At 40.3% G+C, this 25,878-nt stretch overlaps 5 protein-coding genes across 7 annotated transcripts; 3 read left to right on the forward strand and 2 right to left on the reverse strand.

Moving 5' to 3' along the window:
• The first annotated feature begins 1,790 nt into the window (after positions 1 to 1,790).
• LOC146971996 (cell adhesion molecule CEACAM8-like) lies at positions 1,791 to 4,802 on the forward strand. The gene is made up of 5 exons (XM_085802492.1): positions 1,791 to 2,014; positions 2,145 to 2,453; positions 3,673 to 3,954; positions 4,349 to 4,615; positions 4,702 to 4,802. Exons 1-5 carry the CDS (start codon positions 1,960 to 1,962, stop codon positions 4,800 to 4,802), a joined length of 1,014 nt encoding a protein of 337 aa, XP_085658618.1. The 5' UTR covers positions 1,791 to 1,959.
• A 2,797-nt stretch (positions 4,803 to 7,599) lies between these two features.
• Positions 7,600 to 13,693, forward strand: ceacam1 (CEA cell adhesion molecule 1). Its single transcript, XM_085801684.1, has 11 exons — positions 7,600 to 7,891; positions 8,147 to 8,440; positions 9,219 to 9,500; positions 9,578 to 9,847; positions 10,561 to 10,836; positions 11,035 to 11,286; positions 11,392 to 11,667; positions 11,813 to 12,064; positions 12,185 to 12,463; positions 12,684 to 12,938; positions 13,149 to 13,693. The coding sequence occupies exons 1-11, from the start codon at positions 7,837 to 7,839 to the stop codon at positions 13,229 to 13,231; spliced, it is 2,574 nt and encodes an 857-aa protein (XP_085657810.1). The 5' UTR covers positions 7,600 to 7,836; the 3' UTR covers positions 13,232 to 13,693.
• LOC146971998 (uncharacterized) lies at positions 13,694 to 14,958 on the reverse strand. Its single transcript, XM_085801689.1, has 5 exons — positions 14,740 to 14,958; positions 14,596 to 14,646; positions 14,382 to 14,462; positions 14,171 to 14,245; positions 13,694 to 14,034 (listed from the first exon to the last, which is right to left on the reverse strand). Exons 1-5 carry the CDS (start codon positions 14,801 to 14,803, stop codon positions 13,913 to 13,915), a joined length of 393 nt encoding a protein of 130 aa, XP_085657815.1. The 5' UTR covers positions 14,804 to 14,958; the 3' UTR covers positions 13,694 to 13,912.
• A 1,730-nt stretch (positions 14,959 to 16,688) lies between these two features.
• pafah1b3 (platelet-activating factor acetylhydrolase, isoform Ib, gamma subunit) lies at positions 16,689 to 21,430 on the reverse strand. Of its 3 annotated transcripts, none has more exons than XM_085801698.1 (6): positions 21,344 to 21,430; positions 20,719 to 20,812; positions 19,878 to 19,967; positions 19,648 to 19,764; positions 19,358 to 19,480; positions 16,689 to 17,149 (listed from the first exon to the last, which is right to left on the reverse strand). In XM_085801698.1, the coding sequence occupies exons 2-6, from the start codon at positions 20,797 to 20,799 to the stop codon at positions 16,889 to 16,891; spliced, it is 672 nt and encodes a 223-aa protein (XP_085657824.1). In that variant the 5' UTR covers positions 20,800 to 20,812; positions 21,344 to 21,430; the 3' UTR covers positions 16,689 to 16,888. The 3 variants fall into 3 exon arrangements, with proteins under 3 accessions (XP_085657824.1, XP_085657823.1, XP_085657822.1); XM_085801697.1 differs by lacking the exon at positions 21,344 to 21,430 and adding an exon at positions 20,949 to 21,147; XM_085801696.1 differs by lacking the exon at positions 21,344 to 21,430 and having other exon boundaries at positions 20,719 to 21,147.
• Positions 21,411 to 25,859, forward strand: prr19 (proline rich 19). The gene is made up of 4 exons (XM_085801691.1): positions 21,411 to 21,755; positions 22,394 to 23,655; positions 24,527 to 24,645; positions 24,783 to 25,859. The coding sequence occupies exons 2-4, from the start codon at positions 22,407 to 22,409 to the stop codon at positions 25,401 to 25,403; spliced, it is 1,989 nt and encodes a 662-aa protein (XP_085657817.1). The 5' UTR covers positions 21,411 to 21,755; positions 22,394 to 22,406; the 3' UTR covers positions 25,404 to 25,859.
• Positions 25,860 to 25,878: the final 19 nt, after the last annotated feature.

The raw sequence follows: 25,878 nt of genomic DNA on the forward strand, positions 1-25,878 counted from the left end.
CTTTGTTATTGGTGTATGTTAACTGAGAATTCCCTGTCTGTTAATGACACCCACTGGTGTTTACTCATCAGTCCTTACAAAGTGGGTCTATAAGGATCGTGAGACTCTGTTTGGCTTGAGGGTGACCTCTGACCCCGGTGTGGAACTGATTCACTCACATGCTGAAAAGAAGTTTTTGTGACGTCAGCTTCTATTTGGAAAAGAAAATGCATGAACCTTGACTCATTTAAACAGATGTGTTTTAAAGCCCTGTGGTTAGTGGCACCCCGGCCTCTGTCTCACCTTTGTGAAACTGAACAATGACACTGATAAGAGAATGACACAGAGCAAACAGACGAGGGAGCCAGAGGCCTCTGTGTCTGGTCTTCAAAGTCGTCTTGTGTGATACAATAATATTATCCATCCTTCTGTGTGGGTTTTTTGGATGTTAAATTTTACCATTATAAAACTGAATGTATGTCAGTTTAGTTAGTAATTGCTGGGGAAGAAAGAAAAAAAAACATTACATTATCACATTTCCATGTTTCCATAAACTATTCTTTGACCTTGCCACCTTCTCACAATAGGTTTCCACTGTGCTTTGTTAATTTTCATAAATACATTTGAATACAAATTTGCAACAAAAGTTTGCATGTGACCTGTATTCAAAACACAATACATCAGATATGTGTTTATCAGCGACATGAAAGGTTTTAATTACGATCACATAGTAGGATGATGCCAAGTCTATCTACATAATGGAGCTGTCCAACCTATAAACACAATTTAGCTACAGTATGCCCACTAATGGACAGAGAAACTTTCACCATAGAAAACGACTTTTAACATTTATTACGATTTCAATACCTTTTGAAATATTTAAACTCTGTATTTGGATGTGTGGAGCTTTGGGAAGTTTGAACTATTCTCTGAACTTTATTCATAACCAGTAGTGCACAGAAAGTTGCTTAAGAACATTAACTCAAGTTATCAGAGGAAATAAAATGTATTGATTGTATATGTCCAATGGGGCCTCAGGCAAAGTTCTCAGTGCAATATCTGGATCATCTTTCCTGTCGTGCTGCTGCTCCTCCTCACATTTGCGGTACATTTTACATACTCTAAAAATAACCCTGTGCAGTCATCAGTTTCAATTTACTGCGTAGTGTGTGTCAGGTACATAACACAGGTGTGCTGCTCAGGTACTGAACTTTGCACCACCGCTGCTCAAATAATGCCACTGGTGTTTACTGAGTGATATTGTGAAAGGTACAGTGGTTTACAGATTAACGCCAGAAAAGATTAGTATTCCTACATGTCTGTATCAGTAATTAAAAATGTGACCTAACACATACAGTAATAGTGTAGCAGATCTTGTCCTGTCAGAGATGAAATCAAGCTGGTGGCTGTGTAACTACTTGCAAGATTTAATACAATGAAAGATTGATTCCCTCAGTCAATATGTCAGCTGCTGCAGGTGCAGGTGTATTCATTTACAGAGTAAAGGTGTAGGAAACATGCACAATATCGATATGAACACACACACACACACAAACAAGCACACACTGACTTGCAGGGGTCATATATCAGCTGTGTACACCGAAACTTTCAGGAATAGGGGTGGCAAGAAAAAAAACACAGAAGATCTCAGCCTTATCCGGTAGGTGAGAAATGATCAGTGCAGGATAAACTTCCTACAATAATGCAAAAGAAAATACATCACCAATCCACAACCACAGCCCCCTCACACAAATTCTCCAGTCATGCCACACATACCATCTGTCATAATTTGTCATTTTGCTGAGTGACCATTTACAGAACTTCTCCCAAGATGGCAAACAAGAAATGTTGCACCTTTTGTAAATTCGATATCTGCTGATAAGAACTACAACAGGTATTTATGGGTAAGGGGTTGGACACGTAGTGGACATTTATAAAAGAGCAGGAACAGTGAGAATACCCTCAGACCATCAACACGAAATGGAGAAGAAAAGTGAAGAAACGTTGGCTATTATTTTGCTGGCTTTAATACAAGGTAACTTTGTGATAGCAGATGAATTTGTGATGATAACTTAAAAGTGCTGGTTAAAAATGTAAAAGTAGAGAGGTCTTTTGTACCATTTATACTGTGATAACTAACAGATGTTGTTCTCTTCCTCCCTCAGGTTTTCTGGCCTCAGGTGCTGTAGAGGTCCAGCCCTCCATCAACCCTGCTGCCGTCGGGGACACAGTGACACTGTCTCTGTCTCCTCCGGCGGCTCTGAAGAGCGGGAGCTGGTCACTGGGAGAGTCCCTCATCCTCACCTGGGTGGGGGACCAGCAGGCCGTCGTCCCCAGTTACAATGGCAGGGCGTCAGTCAACGTCCTCACTGGAGCGCTCACTCTGAGGTCCGTCGCTGTGGCCGACTCAGGAGTCTACGTGATGCAGAGCAGTGACCCCCAGCTTAGGGTCGGCTCTCCCTTCTCTGTTCTGGGTGAGACTAAAGTCATGCATTAGACCAAAACATTGCATTAGAGTTGAGGGTTTAGCAAGAACACCGTCTCTGCCTTGCCTAGAAAAGACCGCCTTCAACAATGCTGAATCATGTCATGTAGGTTTTAGACAGTTTAAACATACAAACATTATCTCTCGTTCACACTAGGAACTTTATCTAAATCCTATTATAATGTGTTTTCTTTCCAGACTAGCAATATTTGGTAAAGATTTTCCAGTTTTAGCAGGTGAATGCTTATTGTCACAGTGACTTAAACTCTTATTCACCATCACATTACCTCACCCTATGGGTTGGGTAAGAGCTCTGAACAAGATTTTCTGTTGAGTAAATAAAGTCTATGTGGGTGGACCTCTAACATTGGTGTCTGACAAGTTTATTTCATAGATTTTTTTATACTGACTTTTGACCAACATACATATGAGGAATAATGTGCAAAGATGTAGTCAACAAGAAAATCCATGAAACAAAAATGTAATAAAATAAGTGATGTAGACAGAGGTAGAAAAATAGAGCAGGTGAATCTTAAGAGCAAAGGAGGTCTGGACCCAGAAAACAGCAAAATAAGTAACATCATAATGACAAGAATGATTTAAATAATAATGAAAAACTCAATTCAAAGTGATGGTAGAACAGTAAATAATTACGAGGAGTATAATTTCTCTCTGCTCTTTGGAGTGGACAGGAGAGCAGGAGCAGAGAGGGAGAAGAATTTGCTGATGGAGTGTTTACTGCACCCTTTTCACAGAAACAGGTTCCTGGTGTGATGAAAAACATGGTTTCAGACAGGACGCAGAGGAATTTGTGTTTGTGTCTTCTGATATTTGGACTGACAACCAGAAAAATTAGATGCTTCACTGTTTCCTGTAACAGCCTGCATCTGTTGTGGGTTATGTTGCCCTTTCGTTCACATGCCCCTGGTTAGTTTCTGTCTGTGTGTGTTACTGTCAACGCTGCATCTTGACCTTTTGTGTTCCAGACAAAAAAAAAGTAAACAAAGATGTTAAAGCTAATACATTGATACATAATGTAGTCCACTACAACACCATCTCTTCATAATTATACAATCAACATACAGTAACATATAATTGAATTTGCATGGTTCAAATAAAATACAAGATAAGATGTAAGATATTACAATCTCATCAACATTAACATTATTGCTCACATTATATCACGTCTTTATCTTTTTCTCCCACAGAGCCCATTTCAAATGTAACCCTGAAGGCAAATCAAACTGACATCGTGGAGTTCAACGGTTCAGCAGTGGTTTCGTGCTCCGTCTCCTCTGGATCCTCCCTCTCTTTCCACTGGTTGAACGACAGCTCTGAGATCACAGCCAGTGACAGAGTTCAGCTCAGTGATGGAAACGCCACTCTCACCATCGTCAATGTGACCCGATATGACCAGGGGCCGTTCAGATGTCATGTCTCAAACCCCGTCAGTAATGGCACCAGTGATGCTGTAAACTTTACCATCAGCTGTGAGTAGGACAATGTGGATTTAATCGTCAATTACTATTTGATTTGATTTGATTCCATTTGATCTGAATATATTTCGAACAAAACATTTATCACCACTGACAGAACAAACAATTAACAACAAAAACAATGTTTGAAAAGGAAATATACACTTGTGTGGTCCTACCCCTTTATCTCATGTCCTCTATTGAAAATAAATGTTTACTTTTACATAAATACAACCCAGTGAACACTCCATGCTAGATTAAGTTAATCAACTTATATAAATAATAACTAATGGATAGGCCATCCACACCATAGTATGAATGGTCCACGTACAGTATAAGCATCTAAGCTCTAATTTCCCTCTTTTCTTCTGTCTGCCTCTCTCTCCCTCTCTCTCTCTTTCTCTCTCAGATGGCCCAGACAACATGGCGCTCACAGTGAACGGACAGAACACGACTTCTTTTTTGGTTGGATCCAATCTGACCATACTGTGTTCAGCAGAGTCCAGTCCACCAGCGCAGCTTCAGTGGGTTGTAAGAGGAGAGTCTATCAACACGACAGGTCCATTCTTGGAGCTGCACAACGTCACAGAAGATCAAAGTGGACCATATTCCTGTCAGGCATTCAACAATCGTACCAGCATGAGCAGCAATATCACCTCCCACATCACCATAGCAGGTCAGTTGATTAGTATAGTGATATCAACTTCCATCCGTCTGCATTTGTTCTGTGATTCATCTTTTATTTGGTCTGTCTGCATATAGAGTCTCCAGTCTCAGGATCTGAACACCAGGCTGTTAAAGAGTGTCTTCTGCCTCTGCTGTTATTGGTGGGATTCTTCTTGTCATGGCCAGGCAAGTTGTAGAATAACTTCTTGTAAAAACACAATAATAATAATATTTTTGTTTTTCATAATCTCCAAAGAATGTTTTATGATTGACATACATTTTACATATTTTACATTTTTCTCAAAAAGCAGAAATATATTAATATAATAGTTAGATGTGCCATAGGAAGCAGGTCTAAGGTCAAATCTACTTTCTGATAAATGATGAATGATAATTTAAAGCAGAAGTAAGCGATCCGGTCGTTTTGGCTAATGCTGCGTTCGAGGCAGGCTTTTGAAACCGTAAGTTACAGCTTCAAGTCACAACTTACGACTTTGTAGCGTTCCAGGCAACCCACTCGTGTTTTTCCTTCCTGTTTTACCTGTGAAAGTCACTGTAACAGCCACTCGTAACTTCCGACCCGTGAAGTCGTACCAGATCGAACTGGTACGACTTCACAGGTCGGAAATACACGAGTTACGAGTTGCCTTGAACGCACCATAACGTCTTCTCAGCCGATGGAGTTAGCAGCCCCCGCCCTCGTTATGGATCTACTGGTCCTCGTCCCTACGTCACCACATTCAGGCGCATCCCTTGGCTGCACACACAGCCCTTCATGCCGTTCTCTCTCCTCATTGGATAAAACTTGTAGGATACGATAAATGTTTTCTCCTCGGCTCAGAGCAGAGCAGAGTGACTGACAGACCCGTGTTTCGGTCCAAACACTCTATGTAAGTGATTGCTGTCGGAAGATAGAACTATTTAAGACTTATATTAACACAAAAATATCACTTACTTCTGCTTTAATTACTGATTTGGCTTTGATTTTTTAAAGCAGATATCAGTGGAATGTTTTTGTTAATATAAGTCCTAAATAGTCCTATTTTCCGTCAGCAATCACTTACATGAAGTATTTCAGCCTAAACACGAGTCTCTCCGTCACTCTGCTCTGCTGTAACCCGAGGAGAAAATTTTCCTTGTGGGATACAAGTGTTATCCAATGAGGGGAGAGAACGGCATGAAGGGCTGTGTGTGCAGCCAAGGGATGCGCGTGAATGTGGTGACGTAGCACGAGGACCAATTGATGCCTGACAAGGGCGGGGGCTGCTAACTCATGGTGCGTTCAAGGAAACTCGTACTTTGTGTTTTTCCTTCCTGTGAAGTCATACCAGTTTGATCTGGTACGAGTTCACGGGTCGGAAGTTACGAGTGGCCGTTATAGGGAACTTTCACAGACAACAGGACGGTAAAAACACGAGCTACGGGTTACCTGGAACGCTACCAAGTCGTAGTTGTGACTTGAAGCTGTAACTTACGGTTTCAAAAGCCTGCCTTGAACACAGCATTAGCCGAAACGGCCGTGCCGCTGTTATCTGCTTTAATTCTTTGTTTAGTTCGCAAAATAGAGACAGATTATCATCACAATTTCCTGAATGAATTAGATACCTTGTTGTGTTGGCAAAAATTTCAATTTAAACATTTTTTGGGTTTGGAACATTATATTATAATGATTATTAGATTAACAAATTCCAATACAAACCACAACTATGTTTTATAAATAGTGATTGCTTTTCTCTCTCTCTCTTTTCTTCCAAGTCCAGTTGCTTTCGATTTAACCTCCTTTGAAATATGTTTTATAAAGTATTTCCTAATTAAATAAAAATAACTGGATCAATCAAACTACTATGATTAATAACATGAATTCTCTTTCACAGATGTTGGTGGCTCATTCAGACCATGAATGACGATGCAGTGAAATAAAGTGGACAAAGTGAAACACTCACAACAACTTCTATGGAAAAAGAAAGTAAAATCTGAAAGCCACCGTGTTTACTGTCAAACACTGAAGTCTGGTTTCAGCCCAAACAAAGAAGATGGAAAGATTGAAACTGTGTGTATGTTTCCTCTAAAGTGCAATATCAATAGTGTTAGCAAACTCCATTAGCCTTTCTTGATAATAAGAATTCAAATGTTGTAAGATGCTAATTAATCAAATCCTGTTATGTGGTTTATGAGCTATGGGGGGTGAGCACAAAACACAATGTGCACACCTCAAACACACAACACAACTTGTTATCCTTAATTAAAATGTCACTACACAGATTCTTTGCACAGTCTATAAGTGTTGTCCACTCATGCGCTATGTTGACCATCCATTACTGCATAGCACTCTTGATATACTCTCATTTATCTAAGTAAATTTTATGCAGTGTTAAACAAAAGGGAAACATTGAGCTCAAAAGAAACTGAAAATTTGAAAATAATTTGTCACTCATTATCTAGTGTTTGGCCGTTTTGTGGGATGAAAGAAAAAACATCATATCTCCTTTGCTCGGGAACAAGTCATACTCTTATTGTATGGGTCTGTGGTTACATGTAAGTACAGCGGAGAGAGCAATAGAGGAACGCCCAGTAAGGGACATTAGGTTATGACCTCTATTAAATAATTTCATTGTTGAAATAATTGGTGAAACTATAACAGCAAAACACCAGATGAAAAGCCAAAGACATTTAAAAGGAGTTAAATTTAATGATTTGTATGATTACTTCTACTGTTTTCCTCTGCTTTACAATAGTTACACCACCTGCACAGTCCTGAGTGAGCCCACAGTACCCTGTGCATCAGAGAACACATGCTCAGCACCATTTATCAAGTGTGGGTAATTCCACTGAATAGGTTTTTGATGTGTTGAACTTGCAAGTCATTCAACACCCTTAGAAAAAATGTCCCATCACATGTCTTCCACTGGTTGGCCCAATGTTGTCCATGGTTTACAGTAAATGGACACTCCTAAGTGTGCACCAGCACACCGTCAGTGTGGACCAGGGCAAAACAAGGTGTGGCCAGGAAAAGGTGTGAGAGGTGGCATGGTGATGGTAAAGTAGGGGCAAGCATTTGCACTGAGAGGACAAAAAGCTGGAGCAATGCAGAGCAAATATTTGCAGACCAGAAAGCGGCTGTGATCATACAACATTGTCAGATTTCATTTACAGTAATCAGAGTCAGAGCCAAGACCATTCAGCCGAGGAGGACATCTGTGACTAAGAGGAGAAGAAAGAGAAAATAAGGGAATGGAGTCATCACTGGTGTTTCTCCTAATCCTGACCACAATAGCTTTTACACCAGGTAAGGCTGAAACTTAATTAATTTTTATTAACTTTATTAACTTTATTAATTTTACATTTTTTAAATCTATTTAATCTAAACTCATAATATTGAGAGCCTGAAACAGTGTATAGATCTGATCTAAAAAGAAAAAAAAGTTGTACAATGTACAATAAATTTAAGTTTTTTTGTTTGTTTGTTTTTTATCAATGTGAGATACTGTATGTGGTTAACAATGACATTTCAGGATGACTGAATATATTTTTCTGTTTCTAGATCATGTGTGCAGCCGAATCCTAACGGTCTCTGAGAACCCCGTGCCAGTGGGCAACAATATCACACTATATGGCCCAGCCTCAGTGACTACAGGGGCATGGCTCTTCAACAACAACATCATCGTCTTCATTTTCCCTGGACGGAACGTCATAACTAATAATTTTCGTGGTAGAGTAGAATTCAATTCAAGCATGTCATCATTGACTCTGAAGTCAGTGCAACTGAACAACTCTGGCGAATATGTGTTAGAGTCAGTTAATACTTTTTCTGCTCAGCTGACACTGTCAGTCCAAGGTGAGGACCAGTTGATCACTTTCCATTTTTACAATCTCAAATACTTCCTCACATTATACAAATGCCTTTTCAGATAAATCTGTACAAAAAGTGGAAACATTCAAAAGACAACCATTAGCAGATAACATGTTGTGTACTTCCATGTTTGCTGTAGGCTACTTCCATGTGTGCAACGTGTTGATTTGCAAGACAAAACCTCAGAGCACCATGGGAGCCTGAAGCTATTACGGTCCCCAGCAGTGCATCAATCAAATTAGCTTTGATTGGATCTCATGTTGCTCTCAAATCTAGTTTCAGTCATCAAATTTGATATTTTGTTGAATATGCTTTTTCAGTAGGATAGAGGGGTAGAATGGACAACAGAAGAAATGAATCAGACACCAAAAAAAATACTGACCACTATCATAGGAAGGTATCAAGTCTTACTCACCTGATCAGCACACAAGGTTTTAAATGAAACTTTTACAGCAAGTAGCTCTCTAAAATTGTTTAGTGTTTAAGCTAAATGCTGATATTAAGCTGACATGCTCAAACAGAAGATGCTAATGGATAGCTCTGCATTTTCTGACAAAAAATTGCAATTTAAAATATTTAGGGATGACTTTAGTTCGGTTTTGTCATGAATAGTGTGTGTGTTGGGTGCTGCACAACATTAAATGTTAAGCAATCAAAAAGATTCAAATATATCCTCAAGGAGATATTCGTGTGCACATGCTGCATTAAAAAAAAAAGAAAAAAGGAAAAACTAACAAACAGCTTGTTACTTCCCTCTCTGCAGAACCAATTTCAAATGTCACTGTGAAGGCAAAAGCAACCACACTGGTGGAGTTCAATGACACAGCAGTTTTCGTGTGCTCTGTGTCCAGTGGTTCGTCCTTGTCTTTTGTTTGGCTCAAGGGTCACGATGAGCTCACAACTGGTGGGCGAGTAGAGATCAGCAAAGGAAACACCACTCTCACCATACACAGCGTGACCCGTGATGATGAAGGGCCATTCAAGTGCAATGTGTCCAATGGTGTCAGCCATGAATTAAGTGCCCCCGTATATCTGAACATCAGCTGTGAGTATCAACTAACTTTAATTTAAATAACACTCCAGTCTTTACATTAACCACTACAACAATATCCCTCTTGTCAGATGGTCCAAGTAACGCAACAATGATGATCACCCCCATGGTACCGCACTACATCTACAGAACAGGAACAAATATTACACTGTGGTGCTCGGCCATATCCAGCCCTGAAGCGAAGATCATGTGGATGTTTAATGAGGTGGACATGAATGAAAGTGGCTCACACTTGCATCTGGTGAACGTTACAGAGAACAACTCGGGAAAATACAAGTGTGTGTTTCACAACACTGTCACATCCAGGTTCAGCAGCGTCACCACAAGGCTGTGGGTTTTAGGTAAGGTTGAATTTGTTTGCATCTCAGGTGATTTTTTTTGTGTTTGCACATTTTATTTTATAGACACAGTTAGGTATTGTATGTCTTGGATGTTTTTCTTATTTGTCGAGTGTTGAGTTAGAGGATTGATACAGTTGTCATATTTGTGCCGTCACAATGGAGGTTGCTTATAGCATTACATACAGTACATACATACAAAGCTCAAACTAATTTATGTGTGCCATCTTGTTTGTTTAATATGCAAAAATTGTAGGGGTAGTAAAAGTTTGTGGTTGTGGTTTATGCTCAACAACAGTGCCAGGAATCCAGACGAGACGTGTTAGTCCCTGTATGTAGTAAACAAACAAGATAAACGAGTGTTAAATAATAAAGTGTGTTAACAAGTGTGTTAACAAGTGAACTTACAGTTTATTGTTTATTGGATCCCCATTAGTTGTCACCATGGTGACAATGACAGTAGCCTAAGTGGTGCTGAGTAGTGGAATATGTTTTCTCGGGGTTACACAGGATGGCTCAGTATTTATGCTATGCTAAAATAATCGCCTGTTGCTACTTTGTTGTGGCCTTATATTTAATGGACAGATATGAGAATGGTATCAATCCTCCCATCAAACCATCTGTAATGCAGGAAGTAAGCATACATCTAAATATCAAACTATTGTTTCAGACCTTGCTGTGAATTGACATGACTCTGTCCCCTTTTCTGCCCTTAGATCCACTAGAGGAAGTCAAGGTGAATCGTACAGGTGGACCAGCGATATTTAATGAGACATTCACTCTGCATTGTGAAGTGACTGGATCTGTTGACAGAATTCAGTGGTGGAAGAACGGGCATCTCATTTACCCTAACGATACAATAGTCTTTGACATGAATAACAAGACAATGACTCTCGACCCAGTCCAGCATTCAGATAACGGATATTACCAGTGTCAGGCTTTTAATGCTGTGAGCAACAGGACCAGCAGCCCCTACCACGTGGAAGTAAACTGTAAGTATTTTACTTTCTGTGATCATTGCTTACTCAGGAGGGATGAGATGAGACAGCAAATGTGGTCACTTCGAATAGATGCGTCTCGAAATACCTGCTGACGTGAGGTTTGTTGGTGTCAGATGATCCAGTGGAGAAACCAGTTGTGTGAACATGTTTTCAGTGAAGGTGATTTCCGGTAATATTCCATGTGTTTAGATGGACCGGAGATGCCAACCATCACAGGACCAACCGTAGCGAAGACGGGATACAACGTCACATTCAGCTGCAACGCATCATCACACCCTCCCAGTCACTACAGATGGTACTTCAATCACACTCTAGTGGCCAACACATCTGTCTACGAAACACCGCCACTTACCAAAAACATGAGTGGGATGTACACCTGCGAAGCCTACAACAAGGTCACCGGCCAAAACAAGACCGCATACACAATGCTTACTGTTGTAGGTGAGGCTTGGGTTGCTATTTTTATGTTTGTGTCAAATAAAAAACATATGTAACGGAGAGGAAAGGTGGCTCAGGAGAGGACTTTTAATTTTTGTTTTGTTCCAGACCCAATAGAGGATGTGCGCGTAGAAGCTCCAGAGAAACCTCCCATAGAAGATAAACTGTATGAGCTACAATGCAATGTGACTGGACCTGCTGACTATGTTTACTGGATGAAGAATGGTATGAAACTGTACGACCACAACACAACTGATTTCTCTATGGACAACAAGACGGTCACCTTCACTTCACTTAACCACTACGATACTGGAAACTACAGTTGCAAGGCCAAGAACGCTGTTGGAAGCATGACCAGCGCTCCTTACATGCTCCTTGTGAACTGTGAGTACAGCACTGAAAGGATTTTTATCGCTGTCAGTTTTATATATTGCAGTGTGGTGTGTCATCCTGAGTTGTTTGAAGGCCAAGTGTTTCGGAGGCTGGTGTACAATACAGTAAGAGCTTACTATTTCCTTTGCTATTGCAGTTGGACCAAAAACCCCTCACATTTATGGGCCAGAGTTTGCTGAGACAGGAAATTCTGTCAACTTCACCTGTTCTGCCATGTCACATCCCCCCAGTCATTTCACCTGGTGGTTCAATGACATCAACGTTGCCAATACTTCAATGTTTAAAACTGATCTTTTAACTTTGAACATGAGTGGAGAATACACCTGCCAGGCATACAATGATGTGACGGGAAAGAAAAGCTCATATTCCAAGAATCTCACAGTTATTGGTAAGGAAAATGAACTATGACGAGTAGCTGACATGTTAACAAATGGAGCTTTTTAAATACAAGTCATGTGACCGTGTAACTGACCTTACTTTCTTGTTCCATTGTGTTTTGTGTCTACAGAGGCCATAAACTCAGTGATGATCAAAAACAAAACCCTTCCAATAAACACTGACAACTTCACTCTCATCTGTGAAGTTGATGGACTCTATGACATGATCTACTGGTGGAAGGATGACCAGCGCCTCTACATGAACGCCTCTGACTCATACATGTATCACATTAAAGACAACATGCTGCACTTCAAACCGGTGACACTGGACAGCGAGGGGAGATATCACTGTGTAGCTGTCAATAGAGCTGCTCAACATTCAAGTCCCAAATACAAACTACTGGTGATGTGTGAGTGTTATAGGAAACAATAGAAATTAGTTTTTGAAAAAAAAGTGATTTGTAATTAAATTAATATAACCTAGAAGCACTGAAAATATATTTATATTAAAATATATATTACCATAATACTAATTGTGATGCACAGATAGAGTGAATTTTTATAATATATACAGTATATAATAGTATAATATGCTTCATTCTGACCAGCCCTCTCTCTGTGTGTTTGTAGATGGCCCTCTGCATGTGGATATCACCGGTCCAGATTCAGAAAGACAAGGTGTCAGTGTATCCCTGAAATGCTCGGCAAACTCTCGACCAGATTGTGACTTCTACTGGTTCCTCAACGACACGTCAGAGCCAGAAAACACTGGCTCTGTTATCACTTTCACTGCAGGAAAAGACACCGAGGGGACCTACACATGTAAGGCAATGAACCGTGTGACCAACATCACAATGTACACGACCAAAGCCTTCCGCTGCAGTGGTGAGTCAGTCTCCTCTCTCCTTATTTTGGATGTGGCTTCTTGGACACAAGAGCTCACAAGCTCAATCCAATATTTTGTCGGGATCTTTTAAAAATGTATTGTAAAAACAAAAGCTTTACAGAGTAGATTTTTCGATATTTGACAACTACAACATACATGTCTTTTTATCTCTCTCTTCATGTCTCACTATGTCCCTCTCTGCCTCTCAGCTTCCGCCTTCCACCTCCCATCCCAAGGCAATCTGATGTTGATGGGTGTGTTTGCTTTGTTTGTCCCTGTGATGCTCAACTGAGTCTTCAAAGCCGAGGGATCCAGTCAGAGGGAAAGACCTCTTGCTCCCTCTGCAGTAATCTAACAATCTTACTCTTACTGTTTAACAAATGGGAATGTATCCAATGTTTTTAATATATATTCACACTTGAAAGGACAGATTGTCTTGTTACACCAATGCCTGCTCTGTTTTTTTACATTTCATTTTTAGTTTTAACTGTTACCATTATAAGCAAGGAAAACTGGCTTGGTTATTAGTGTTGTGGTTGTGGTGGTGGCTCTTGTCACAATTTCAAGAAAAAATATTCAATACTGTTGTTTAACAAGCAAGCAAGTGTCTTCTTCTAAGACATTTCACTCTGAATACTCTGACCTGTAGCTCTCTCTGTGATAATAAAATATTAGAAATGTGGGGAAATGTATGTGTTATTTTACTTTGATTCACTGTATTTATTTATAAATCATTAAAAACAAAACAACATGATCAGTTTTGTGGGTATTTTATTTTGGAGGATACAATAAGTCATAGAGGTAATTTACAGAGTTACAGAAAACTGCAAACTTTAGTCAGTAAAGCATTGTCATGAACAGTTGAACTTGTATACAAAAAAAAAACAGTCACGACAACAGTGCTCATTACAAAAGCAGTGATTTATAAAAATGTAAGGATGGCCATTATGAAAGAAAGGCTCCAGGTCGTTGTTCATATGGGGATACTGGGAATCAGCCTCTTGGTCTTACCACCTTTGTTCTGTTTGGAAAACCTCCTGCACTTCCTCAGATTCTGATTTTTTTCCCTCTGACAGAATGTTTTAAGTCGTTTCCCTAAGAAAGAAAGAAAGAAAGAAGTTAAGGTCTCTGTCCAAAATGTTTTAAAATCTGCAGTCAACATTTTTTTAATTCAATTCAAAACTTATAATCATTTCTCGAAGTCAGGAGAATGATACTGAATATAACTCACATTTTCCATGTTTGCTGCCGTGTCTGGCTGGCTGCTGACAAGGGCAACCTGTAGCCACCGCCTCTCCTCCCTTTCCTGAGTGACCCACATACACATGGATGAAAGAGTTAGGGAAAACACACTCTGCAAATACTGAGGCTGTGGAGGCATATCAACCGATAAGAAACAGTCTAAATTTACTGTATGACTTTGATGATAACGCTCATTTTACCTTTGCAGTTACACAGCCTGTGGTGTTGGCTCGGGACATTGATTGCATTCACAGTTTTCAGCTCTTCTCCAACAGCAGAGGCTGTAACACAATGGATATAAAAATTAAACCCCATTGTAAAGTAGATTCATTCTAATAATTATATGAAATGAAATATTAAGATAGATATGGTGCTTGTGAAAAAAATACAGTACTGAATGTTATTTTTACATACCATCTGTGGATGTGCTAACAATCAAAGACTGGTTGTGTGTCTCCAGAACACCTATGAAATATTAAAAGAAAAATCACTGTAAGAATGTCAAGTTATTGTAAAGTTACTCATAATGTCTCATTTGTGTGATAAAGTATTCAATACCTTGGCTGTGTTCAATGAGTATTAGCTGCATAAGAGCCAACAGCAGAAACATCCTTGATCCCATGATGCAGGAGTAAAGCCAGAACAATACAGTGTGTCCAGGGAAAACAATCTTCAGCAGCTCCAATGAGGAAATGATGGTTGTTGTTGAGTCTCTTTATATAAGGTGGTGTTGGCCTGGAATTGAGACGTGGCATATTTGTCGTCTGCGTGTTGCATGAAGCATGTCCTGCCCAACCATTACCTTTACAGTGGGTGGCTGTGAATAATAGGAGAAGATGGAGCTTTGCCAATAAGCCTGACTAATGGCTCATTGTCGTGAGAAGGTGAAGGGCCCACATCATACCCTTGGTCTCAGGTGCAAATTTTCTTCCAGGGTCTTGTTACTGTGTGAGCAGTGTGCGGTTAAACGTGTCACATTGCTATGCACATTTTTACGCACAAACAAGTTTGGAGTTTTTTTCCCCATAGAAATCTAAGCCGAGATCAGCTTATCTGTTCCACTCTTTAAGCATTTCATGTTATTGAGGCCAACCACAATTATTATCAGACCTGTCCAAATCACTGCAACTGATACGTCACTGACTGCCACTTGTAAGATCATGTAAGTTTGTTGTTATTCAACGTACGGCCAGAAGTGTAAGTATTATGTCATGCTATATGCAATGACGGTTGAAGAAATGACAGTCCTGTGCTGACATTATCGTGATTACAATAACATGAGAGCAAAACAAGACTTGTCCCCCCGTCTCCAGTTTCAGGAAAGCAGCTGGAACAAAACAAGTCAGCCAAATGGTATGAATCTCTTGTGGACATAACCTTGTTGGTGTACTCTAGATGAACCTAGCAGTCTTTCACACTTTAAAATGTAGTGCCAAAGCAGTAAATCATTACTTCTCAGGACTGATCAATCACTGGGTACTGAAACCATTTTGTGTTTGTTTTGTTGTTTTTAATGCATTCTTCCATCACTTACACAATCAGATATCCTGAAATGTAATTCAGAGGAATTTTAGTGTGAAGAAAAGCCTTTTAGATCGGCCATTTACGTCGCAGACAAGATTGAACCTGAAGCACAAGCAATAAGAGATGTATCAATGTGACTTGACAACCTGCTCAAACCCATCCATGTTTAACTACACACGGCCTCTCACAACAAACTCTGTTGCTTTTAAATTGGGCAAAGCAAAAAGGTACAGGGACAATAATGCAGTAACATATGACATGATGAAGTAAATATAGACAGTAAGGGCCAATGAAACATTTGGTCATTCAAAGCAACATGTACAAAAAAATAAGACATCACAATAGAGTAAATAAAGCTATTGACAAGTAAACTGAACTTATGGAAACCAAAATGACAAATATCATGAATTTCTTTGTCAGGGCAATTCTTGTATCTTGTACTTTTTTTTTTTTATTAATCAGACACATCTCACACCTTTTCCCACATACATCCTGTTCCAGTAGCCTCAGTAGGAATGTATAATTCTCTGTCCATATCCTAAGGAAAATCAAGTTGTTTTTGACAGACTCACAAGGGCTGTAGCATGGAGCACACAGCACACATGGTTATATATAAAGGTTCAGATGAGGTGCAGCAACTACTGTTTTGACCTACAGCATGTCTTTGTTGGAATAAAAAGTCCCTGCAACATTTTAAAGCTTTATTCATAACCACAGGGCACCTGGATTCATATTACAAATATTATCCCTTCAGATACCGTGTCATTGTGCAGACTGTTAAGTCATTAGCTCTGATCCCTCTGGATGATGCATAGAGCTCGCCTATCATATTCAACCCTTGTATCAAATGAATATTCCTTTGGTTGAAAAAGAAAATGTTTAGAAGCAAAAGCTAATGGAACAGATGCTTAAAGGGAATTGAGGCAGGACTTGGTCTCTTAATAGCACAGCACATTTAATTTCTGACTGCATCATAAACGCCAAAAACTTTTAAGGTTCCATTACCTGTAACAGTGGTCACCAACCCTGGCCATGGAGAGGACTTACACATATAGTTTGAGCAGCCCTTAGACCTTCATAATTGACTGTATCCATTATTCAAGGTCTTAATAAGTTGAGTGCAATGCTCTCAGGAAACAGGGGCGGGGACCACTGCGGTAGTATAAGTTTGTGCCCTGATTGCTCAGTTTTCTGCAGGTTTATCTAGCATGGACTTGAGGTGAGCGTGCAGGGGTTCACACACAGCCTGGTAGCCCTGGGGGGTCAGGTGGAGGTAGTCGTACATGTCCTGGTGGGAGATGCTACCGTTGGAATGGACAAAGCCAGGATCCACATCGAGGAAAGAGGCATGGGGGAGGGATGACACAGCCTCCTGGACCAGCTTATTTGTATTGGCATTTCGGTCACGCACAGGGTTTGGCAGTTTACCTCTGGGAAGTATTCCCTGGAAACGGATGAAAGAATGCTATTGTTAAAAAGATGCAACACTGCCTGGTGCTTTTATACTAATGTAAAAACCACTGAGATGTCCTCCCATCTCTTTGAAACTCTACTGAAGTTGTAGCCTCATCAATCATACAACATTTAGTCACCTGTAGTAACATAACTTGATGAATACTATATGCAAGTTAAGACAGTGTGCGGAAGTTTCCTCTGTAACTCTCTCTCAAAAAAAAAAGTGCCTTTATTTCATCTCAACAGATTCTTCCCAACAGTTTACATATAATCTACGTAACTGGGGTTTTTCCAACAGTTGGTTCAATTTCCCTTAAGTCTAACTTACAGTCAGGTGCACACATCAACAATGAAACAGGTTTTTCTTGTGGGAATGATTCCTGGCCATCAATAGATCCCTTTCTAACGTACCTACAATGTATAATAATTAGGGCTGCCACAAACGATTATTTTGATAGTCGACTAGTCACCGACTATTTTTTTCGATTAGTCGACTAATCGGATCATACGTAAATTGAATGTAAAACATACAGTTTATCGCACCAGCATGCAGCTGCTCTTATATACCATCATTAGCTTTCAGCTTGAAGTGTTTAAGGTATATGCTAACTAAAATTAAAGACAATTAAGATGATAGTTCATTAAACTTTTAATGAAATATGCAGCTTTAACTGTAGCATAAAGTGCAAACAGCTCAGTAAAATAAAGATAAGGCACTGGCCTAAACAACACCAAAATAAATACTTAAAGGTTTTATAGGTTTTTCTTTCCTTCATTTGTCTCTGGCATTTAACAGCTACATTTAAATAAAATAAGGTAGACACCTGAAACTAAGGAATTATTCACAATAATAAAGTTTTGGTAGGCCTATAGGCCTATTCAAATATAACTTGTGCTCAGTGTAAATAATAGGAGTCGTTCTGTTAAAAAAAAAATTGAATAGTTTATAAGACAATCGTCTTGTCTGAAAAAATGTAAATGTGCCTTTTTACTGTCACAGAAGGAGAAACATGGAAAGACTCAACAGAAAGTTCTGTGTGAAACTGTCAAATGAAAACAAGTGAAACTGAGGTGCAGCTCAAACTCAGCAAGGTGTGGACTGTGATGAGAAGCTACCGGAAAATATTGACGTAGATTTATACCGGTAGAGAAGACTTGCTCGTTAAGATGAGCGCTCATTACGTGACCAGGACGCTGTGACCAGACGCGGTAACGTTCTAGTTCTCCAACACCGAGTCTCAAAGTCCGCGGTTTTGTTTTTAAATGACGAACGGCTGTTTTTCAGTCCGTGATTTAAAACGATGGAGCGACGGTACCGCTCCTAGTAGCGCTGCTCATTTAAAACGACAGACGAGAGAGAGAGAGAGAGAGAGAGAGAGAGAGAGAGAGAGAGAGAGAGAGGCAGAGGGAGAGGGAGAGAGAGGCAGAGGGAGAGGGAGAGAGGGAGAGGAGCGGTGGCGGTGGCGGCGGCGGCGGGGGAGGGAGGGGGGCTACACCGGTGCCGCTTGATGAGGGACAAGACAGGTAGAGAGAGAAAAGAGAGAGAACACCTATGTGTACTCGCCTTGAATGAGTGAGTGCACGTGTGTGTGTGATGCGCGGCTGTGGCGGCGGGTGCGTGTGTGGAAGGTGCCGCAGCAGTTTTGAGAGAAAAACAAAGTTTAAAAAAAAGAAAAGAAACGACGCATCGACTATTAAATTAGTTGTCGACGATTTTAATAGTCGACGTAGTCGTGACTAGTCGACTAATCGTGGCAGCCCTAATAATAATAGACAGGGACATAATCAACAACCCTTGTTCTGAAGAGAAGTACGTAGACCCTGAAGTTATAAAGCAGTTCCAACAGTCTGAGAGTTAGAGAAATTGAGCACATATTCTTTCTTTCTTCTTTTTCTTACCATTAAAGTTCAACACAGAAACACTGTCTGGGAAAACGCAAACAGAGCCTTCTTAAAAGGCTCTAACTCTGAAAGACATCCACATGATTTGATGACCTCAGACCGCTAAAGCTTCATATTATATTCAATTAAACATTTTGCACAAAACAAGGGCTGTGGATTTTGTCCCAGGCTCTGATGATGTCTAGCGGACCAGTATGAGTTGGTAAAAAAATAGTTATTCGTTATAAAGAATGACTGTACATTACTGTAGATTAACACCAATGTATGTATGTGAAATGTATTAGAGGAAACCTACGAGTACAAGAGTGTGGGCATTAGGGAGCTTGTTCTTGATGACTTGGATGATAGCCATGATGCCCTCACAGATCTGCTCCGGTGTGTGACCATGATTGTTGGTGCCCACCCACAGCACAACGACCTACAACAACAAAAGAGGAGAGACTGCAGCATTTAGCCGATGTCACAGATAGCATGTTGTCCCTGTGTACCTGGAATCAGGATCTGAGCACAAAGTTGAACACAATGACTCCACTGTGTGAACAAACAAGCATGATCATGTTCTCTATTTTTGGCAGTGTTTTGTACCTTTGGGCTGATGTTATCCAGTTCACCGTTGCTCAGTCTCCAAAGCACATGTTGTGTTGCATCACCACCCACCCCAAAATTAAGGGCATGAAGTGGAGAGAACAATTGCCTCCATATCTGCAGACAAACCACAATACGTTCACAAGCTGAACACAGTTCACCCAAGGTGTGCACAGTGTGCAGAGCTGTGTACAGAGCAGACACCCATAGAAATGTGATTTGTCCTTTACCCCAAACTGGTGCATCAGCTGAATGAGAGAGTCTCCAACAAACAGGACATCAGGTTCTTTGTCTTTGCTGTCAGACACGAAGCGGTTGTGCTACATTGAAAACAAAACAGATGTTAAGATTTCCAATATCAAACAATACATTAGGTGCAGCATCAGCATCTCCAAATGGTGGAGCTAGTCAAATATTTAATTATTTTGATCACTAATGTCATCACTGAATCACTGAATTTAGATTTTGTTATCCAAAAATGCCAAGTCTTTGCTGGCTTCTTCTTTTGAAATGTGCCATGTATGATTAAAGTGTATAGGTTTGGGTATTGGAATTGGAATACATACTTCAATGTATCTATGAAACATCAAGACATTGGGAAAATACCTTTCATAGCTTTATATAGCAGAAAGTGACATATACATACACAAATGTCCCATTTTGTCCAAGCTAAATATTCTCAGGTCATTGTGATATAGTATGTTAAATAAAAGCTGTATCGTAACCAGTCCTGCTTGAAAACGTCTGAAACAATAATTGAATTATCAAAATATTATTATTATCATCCAGTCATTGCTGCTACTCTACAGTGAAATTCATATAAAGACAAATAACGATTGATTAATGATTGTTATCACCACTTTGATCAAAATGTCTATACATCATATGAGCAACATGCTACAAAATGTCAGACAATTGTTCGATTGTGATAGCTCCCTTACCCCTCTCGTCTTCAGGCAACAAGTTACAAAGTGACAAAACAATGCAATGACATTTGGCTATTGTTATGCTGCAGAAAATTCAGGGAACAAGTAATAGGAGCCTTGTGATAATAATGATAATTTAACACACCAGAGACATCCATCGTCCATCTCCCTGGGAGTCCTCACAGGGAGTGGGTGTGGCGGCTGGATTTGGGTCTTCTGCACTCATGACTTGACTCTGTCTGTGTTGGAAAGCAGCCACGCAGGGGTTTTAGTACTTTTAGGAACGAAAACGAAGCGATAAATCAATATCTTATAGCTATGACTCTTAGCTAATGCTATGGAGGCTGGTCGAGTTAGCCACAATAGCTAGCTTACGTGCGGGAGACACAAGACAGATGTGGTTTTGCAGAGAGTTATCGGTCACACCCTGGTTGTTATTAAAGTTGAATCATGCAAGCCTGTACTGTGCAAAAGGGGAGACGGTAGCACTTTGCATAACAGTTATATTTATATTGCTGAATATAAGCTACCACTACATCAAAATATCGTCAACCCCAGCTCAGTTTCAGGAAGTAAAATTTCACTACAGTTGCATGTACCATTATCTTCCATTGGGAACGATATTTTTTTCGTGTATTTTAGTGTCATGGAACACCCCGTTATTTAGATCCTAGTCCTTTATGTTGTTTTTTAATGGCATATGATATGAATAAAGGATAAGTAAAAGATGGCTTGAGTGAAGAGAAATATAAAAAACGAAACATTTTTACCTCCTCGTCTGTGAAAGTGGTTTCGCCCTGCTCGTTTATGTTCTTGAGAGTCAGTGCTGCGCAAAGGAAGCTGCGGCTGGTGTTGCCAGTTTGGGTGATTTTCTTCCCTATTTAGGTGGTCAGAAACATTGAAATCTCAGAAGCTCAGAAAAAAATAATTTGCCGAACATGCCTAAAATCATCGGGTTTAAAAAGTTTCCCTTCATATCACCGTATATACACTAAACGTAGCAAACAGAGAATACATGTACTTAATTTTTCATATTGCGTAGAAAGGCCAGATATCTGCATTGTATTCCTACTAGAGTCTGACTGTGCTACTTTGTTGTTAGTCAAATCTGGCAACACGATCCTAGGCATGTTGCTGAGCAACTACAGATTTATATGCTGCAAAAGCGACCGCGGGCTGTTGGTAAGTTATTAATTATCTTAGTGAGTTAAAGTTAGTTTAAAATGTATCTTACTCCTTTACCATTTGTTTAGTATGACATGCCCGAATTTAAGTGAGTAGTTAATCTGTTTATTTGTAGCTGAATTAATTTCATATGGGTGTGCTTGAAGTTAAGTTGCACCTGGTGGTTGACGACACCTGTTAGTTAGCTAGACTTCAGTTAGGCGACATGAGCAGGTTGAAGACAAACAGAATCGCAGGAGACACACGGGTGGATGGATGTTATCACTCTTCTATTGTACTTTTACGTTAGAAGTTAAGTGAAATGTGTTTTTGCATTTAGCCTCTGCTCTCGCCCTTTGTAATGTGAAGAGTTGTTGAAATCTGCTGGGGGGAAAAAAACTAGTAAATACTTAACTTAATGATATTTGGTTGGTGTAATCTCCAGGCAAAGTACGGTCACATTTGTATCTCCAGTCAGAAATACATCTAAATATAGGGTCTTGACTACTCAGTTTTTTAGATTGAATTCAACTGCTGACATCAACACACAAAACAGCATCCTGTAGTTAATCTATCTCTCACTGTCTCTCTTATCTCTTTTTCCCACCTACATAATGTTTCCCTTGAAATTACTAACTGAAGTTATCTTTTCGCAGAACTGAGTTCAGCATGAGCCGCATGAGTGGAAGGGCATTATCAAACACCAGGAATATCTTAAATGTTTCTAGAAAGCAGTCAGGAGCAACAGATAAAAGCTGCTGTTCGCTGAACAAAATCACTGCAGACTGCAAAGGTTCAAACTATGATCAGGCAGATGGGCAGCACAAAATGAAACGACTGAAAACCTGGAAGGAGAGGAGTCGGATGAGACCAGGTGGGAAAGAGGCCTCAAAGACCAAATCACAACACCATCACTGCCATCGCCAGAGCAGTAAAGACATGTCACATGCCCATCACTGTTGTCATAGTACCTACCATTGTCCTCCACTCTTTCCAAGTGTACCCCCTGCTTCACATGAGCCCAGCATCATTACAGACAGCCGCCTGATCGGACACCATGGTCTTTTCAACCATGAGGTCAAGTCTATCGACATTGAACGACTATTAAATGAGAAGAAGAAGCTGCAGGAAAGTGGACAGAAAGCACAAAAAAAGAACCAAGCTATTTCAAATCCATCTTCATCTACTCCATTGTGCATTAAGGATTTGGAGTGTGCTGATATGGATGAGGTTGCGCCATTTGAAAAGAAAAAAGGCTCTCATACAAGCATCCATGATGACAGCGGGGGAAAAGGGAACCAAAACGATCATGGATCAGATATTACACCTGGGCAGAGACCACAGCAACAACTTGATCTCTCTTCCCAATGCTATAAAACCATCTCCTCATCTCACAGCTCCCCCAATGTGGTAATAACCAAGAGTAAGAGGCCCAAATCTGTCACACAGGACAAAGCACCTCAGCTGACTCCCTGCACTGCTGATGAAAATACTGTGAAGACGTTGAGGAAAAAGGTAAAGACGCACATTATTTCTTCTTGTGAGCCCACCCCAAAGAACCAGAAGCCTCCCGATTTCCAAACACAAGCTCACAGTTTAAGCCCAAGCACACCACTGCTCTCTAGCTCACTCACTGCTGACAGCTTTGACATACAGCACAAAAGACAAGGTCCTGGCCGTGCAACCATGTCTGTCAGCGCAATAGCAGAGCGTTTGTGTGACTGTCTGCGGTTCCCCCTGGCGAGAAGGAGAAACCTGGTGGCAGAGAGCAGGGAGGTCCTGTTGAAGGCTCTGCAGGAGAGGCATGGACCCTGGCTTCAGGAGAACCTTCTCAGGGAGAAGCAACGCCTCCATTTTGGTACTGATCTCACAAAGGCAGGCCAGGATCGTGATCAGGAGCCAACCATGATGGATGAAGGTGAGCCTTTACCTACAGGTGCACACTGAGATACTTGGCAGCCCTTGAATTTGAATAGTAAAAAAAATGTTTAAAATTATGGTGCGTTCCAGGCAACCCGTAACTCGTGTTTTTCCGACTTGTTACCCGTGAAAATGCACTATAACGGGAGTCAAACCCGTAACTTCCGACCTGTGAACTCATACCAGTACGAGTTATAAAATTAAATTATAACTTAATGAAGGTGCCATGTTCACATGGTAAAAACCCAGACTTTTGATGTTGAGCTCTTTTATTCACCTTTACTCACTAATTGTATCTTTGAGGCCTGGCAAATGTGTTGAGCTCTTTCCTCATAAAACTTTTGCAAACCTAATTGTATATATTCATAATTACTAGCTTGAAGTATTCTTCCTTTCTAGGACAATATAATGTTGCGTTGCCCATTATGGCAGCTGTTGATCATTCAGAATAGCAGGAATGTGTCTTCCATCTCCTCCTCCTGCAGTGCAAAACATATGTCTCCCCCTTCTGCCATTCAGAATAAATGCAGTTTGTAAACCAATCATCACTGGTTGATGTAAAATCCTTTGTGACTGGTGGGCCAGCAGCATGTTACCTTCCACACCAAATTTAGTAGTCTCCTACACTGAAAAATCCATAGATTTATGTCGGCAGGTATAGTCTTTGTTGGCATCACATGAACTCTGAGCACATGCATGGATGTTTATTTATATGAAAAATTCCTTTGCTCCAACTTTAAGAGAGGCTTATCCGTAAAAGTAACCTTTGTCAGGTCTCAGTGAGTGGAATCCATACCGTAAATTATTTCAGTAGTTCACACTCTGCACAAAGTTGATGGTGAGATTTTCATCTGTGCCTCTTTTTTTAGATGCATCATTATTTCAAGCCAGTCTGCCATGTTTCGACAAGACCACATCTTTCAAAGTAATGGGAAGTAGTCTTTTTAACTGGAACTCCAGTCTACAGCCACACCAGAGCCTGGAACAGGTAAGACCTAGTTTTTACTGCCACACTCTTATTTCAGTTAATGTCACATGTGGCCCAGGCAGCTGTTATTCTTCCTTTGATCAACACATAATTAGAGATTCTCTGAAATAAAATACTTTCTGGTTTTTCATGCAAAGACTGCTGAATGGCCGACAAGCCCTGTGGATACATCTGCCAATCTTTTGGATTATATCCTCGGACCAAGGTGCTCCCCTCAGTTCTGTATGGACTTTGAGCCTTCTGGACCTTCAGCAAGTGATCATTTGTTCCCTCCCTTTCCCTTCTCATACTCGAGAGAGAAAGCCTCTGCATCTCGGCACTGGAACGACGGTTTCAACAGGCCAACGATAAAAGAATCATTAATTTTTGATTCCTCTGAAAACAGCTTTATGAACCAGACCACAGGAGTTAGAGACAGGACCTACAATGACAAGAACGCCCAGCCCTTCCTTTCTCACCAAACACGGCTGCCAGACAGACATTCAGCAGATCAAATGCATTTTTCCCAGGACCAAAACCCATTTGAAACTGATTTTGAAACTTATTTTGCTTCTGAAATTGGCCATCCTAATCAGAGCAACCATTTTCAGCCTTTTAGACAGTTCACTCACCCTTCAACATGTCCTCCCTTCAGGGCTCACCACAATGACATGATGCATTACCCTCCATCTCACATGCTTGAGAGAGGCCCCGCACTTCCCCTTTCTTCTTTACCAAGCCCGGAGCACTGGTCCTTTCCTCCCATGAAACTGTACTAATGTGTAGTAAATCTCTGCATGAAGCCATGCTTGTAAACATGTCTTTGGTTAAGTTAACAACAATGCTCTCTTAATTCATACCATCAAGGCTTTTTGTTCAGTCAGTCAAAATATGTGTTGTGTGCAGATTTTATTAAAAGCACCATTTTGAATGTAATGGCAGTAGCTGTTGTAAGAGCGACACCTTTTACTTTTATCTGCCATTTAAATAGAGAAACACATAATTATGTACTGTTTGCATCTTTTGAGCACTTTTTAATATGCAGAGCTTTGTATTAAGACATATTTTCATGAACACAGGTTCTATAATGGGTAATTCTGTATAGACGATACATATTTGCCAAGAATGTACCATTGTATTGCATCAGGCATTACTAAGTATAAAACTGATCACAAGATGTTAAATGATATTGCTGATTCATGCTTGAATAAATGATGACATTGTTAGTCTTACAATGTATCACACTGTTTATTC

This window comes from Trachurus japonicus, chromosome 16, assembly GCF_045865225.1.
Source record: "Trachurus japonicus isolate A0001 chromosome 16, Traja_1.0".
Lineage (NCBI taxonomy): Eukaryota > Metazoa > Chordata > Actinopteri > Carangiformes > Carangidae > Trachurus > Trachurus japonicus.

Coding starts and splice junctions, on each gene's coding strand:
- ceacam1 (XM_085801684.1), top strand. CDS start 7,837: ATGGAGTCATCACTGGTGTTTCTCCTAATCCTGACCACAATAGCTTTT. Junction 7,892..8,146: donor CACAATAGCTTTTACACCAG/GTAAGGCTGAAA, acceptor TTCTGTTTCTAG/ATCATGTGTGCAGCCGAATC. Junction 12,939..13,148: donor CAAAGCCTTCCGCTGCAGTG/GTGAGTCAGTCT, acceptor TCTGCCTCTCAG/CTTCCGCCTTCCACCTCCCA.
- LOC146971996 (XM_085802492.1), top strand. CDS start 1,960: ATGGAGAAGAAAAGTGAAGAAACGTTGGCTATTATTTTGCTGGCTTTA. Junction 2,454..3,672: donor CTCTCCCTTCTCTGTTCTGG/GTGAGACTAAAG, acceptor TTTCTCCCACAG/AGCCCATTTCAAATGTAACC. Junction 4,616..4,701: donor CTCCCACATCACCATAGCAG/GTCAGTTGATTA, acceptor GTCTGCATATAG/AGTCTCCAGTCTCAGGATCT.
- LOC146971998 (XM_085801689.1), bottom strand. CDS start 14,803: ATGGGATCAAGGATGTTTCTGCTGTTGGCTCTTATGCAGCTAATACTC. Junction 14,463..14,595: donor TGTTAGCACATCCACAGATG/GTATGTAAAAAT, acceptor ATTGTGTTACAG/CCTCTGCTGTTGGAGAAGAG. Junction 14,035..14,170: donor CGGCAGCAAACATGGAAAAT/GTGAGTTATATT, acceptor TTTCTTTCTTAG/GGAAACGACTTAAAACATTC.
- pafah1b3 (XM_085801698.1), bottom strand. CDS start 20,799: ATGAGTGCAGAAGACCCAAATCCAGCCGCCACACCCACTCCCTGTGAG. Junction 19,481..19,647: donor TGGATAACATCAGCCCAAAG/GTACAAAACACT, acceptor TTGTTGTTGTAG/GTCGTTGTGCTGTGGGTGGG. Junction 17,150..19,357: donor ATGCCCACACTCTTGTACTC/GTAGGTTTCCTC, acceptor ATCCGTTTCCAG/GGAATACTTCCCAGAGGTAA.
- prr19 (XM_085801691.1), top strand. CDS start 22,407: ATGAGCCGCATGAGTGGAAGGGCATTATCAAACACCAGGAATATCTTA. Junction 23,656..24,526: donor GCCAACCATGATGGATGAAG/GTGAGCCTTTAC, acceptor CTCTTTTTTTAG/ATGCATCATTATTTCAAGCC. Junction 24,646..24,782: donor CACACCAGAGCCTGGAACAG/GTAAGACCTAGT, acceptor TTTCATGCAAAG/ACTGCTGAATGGCCGACAAG.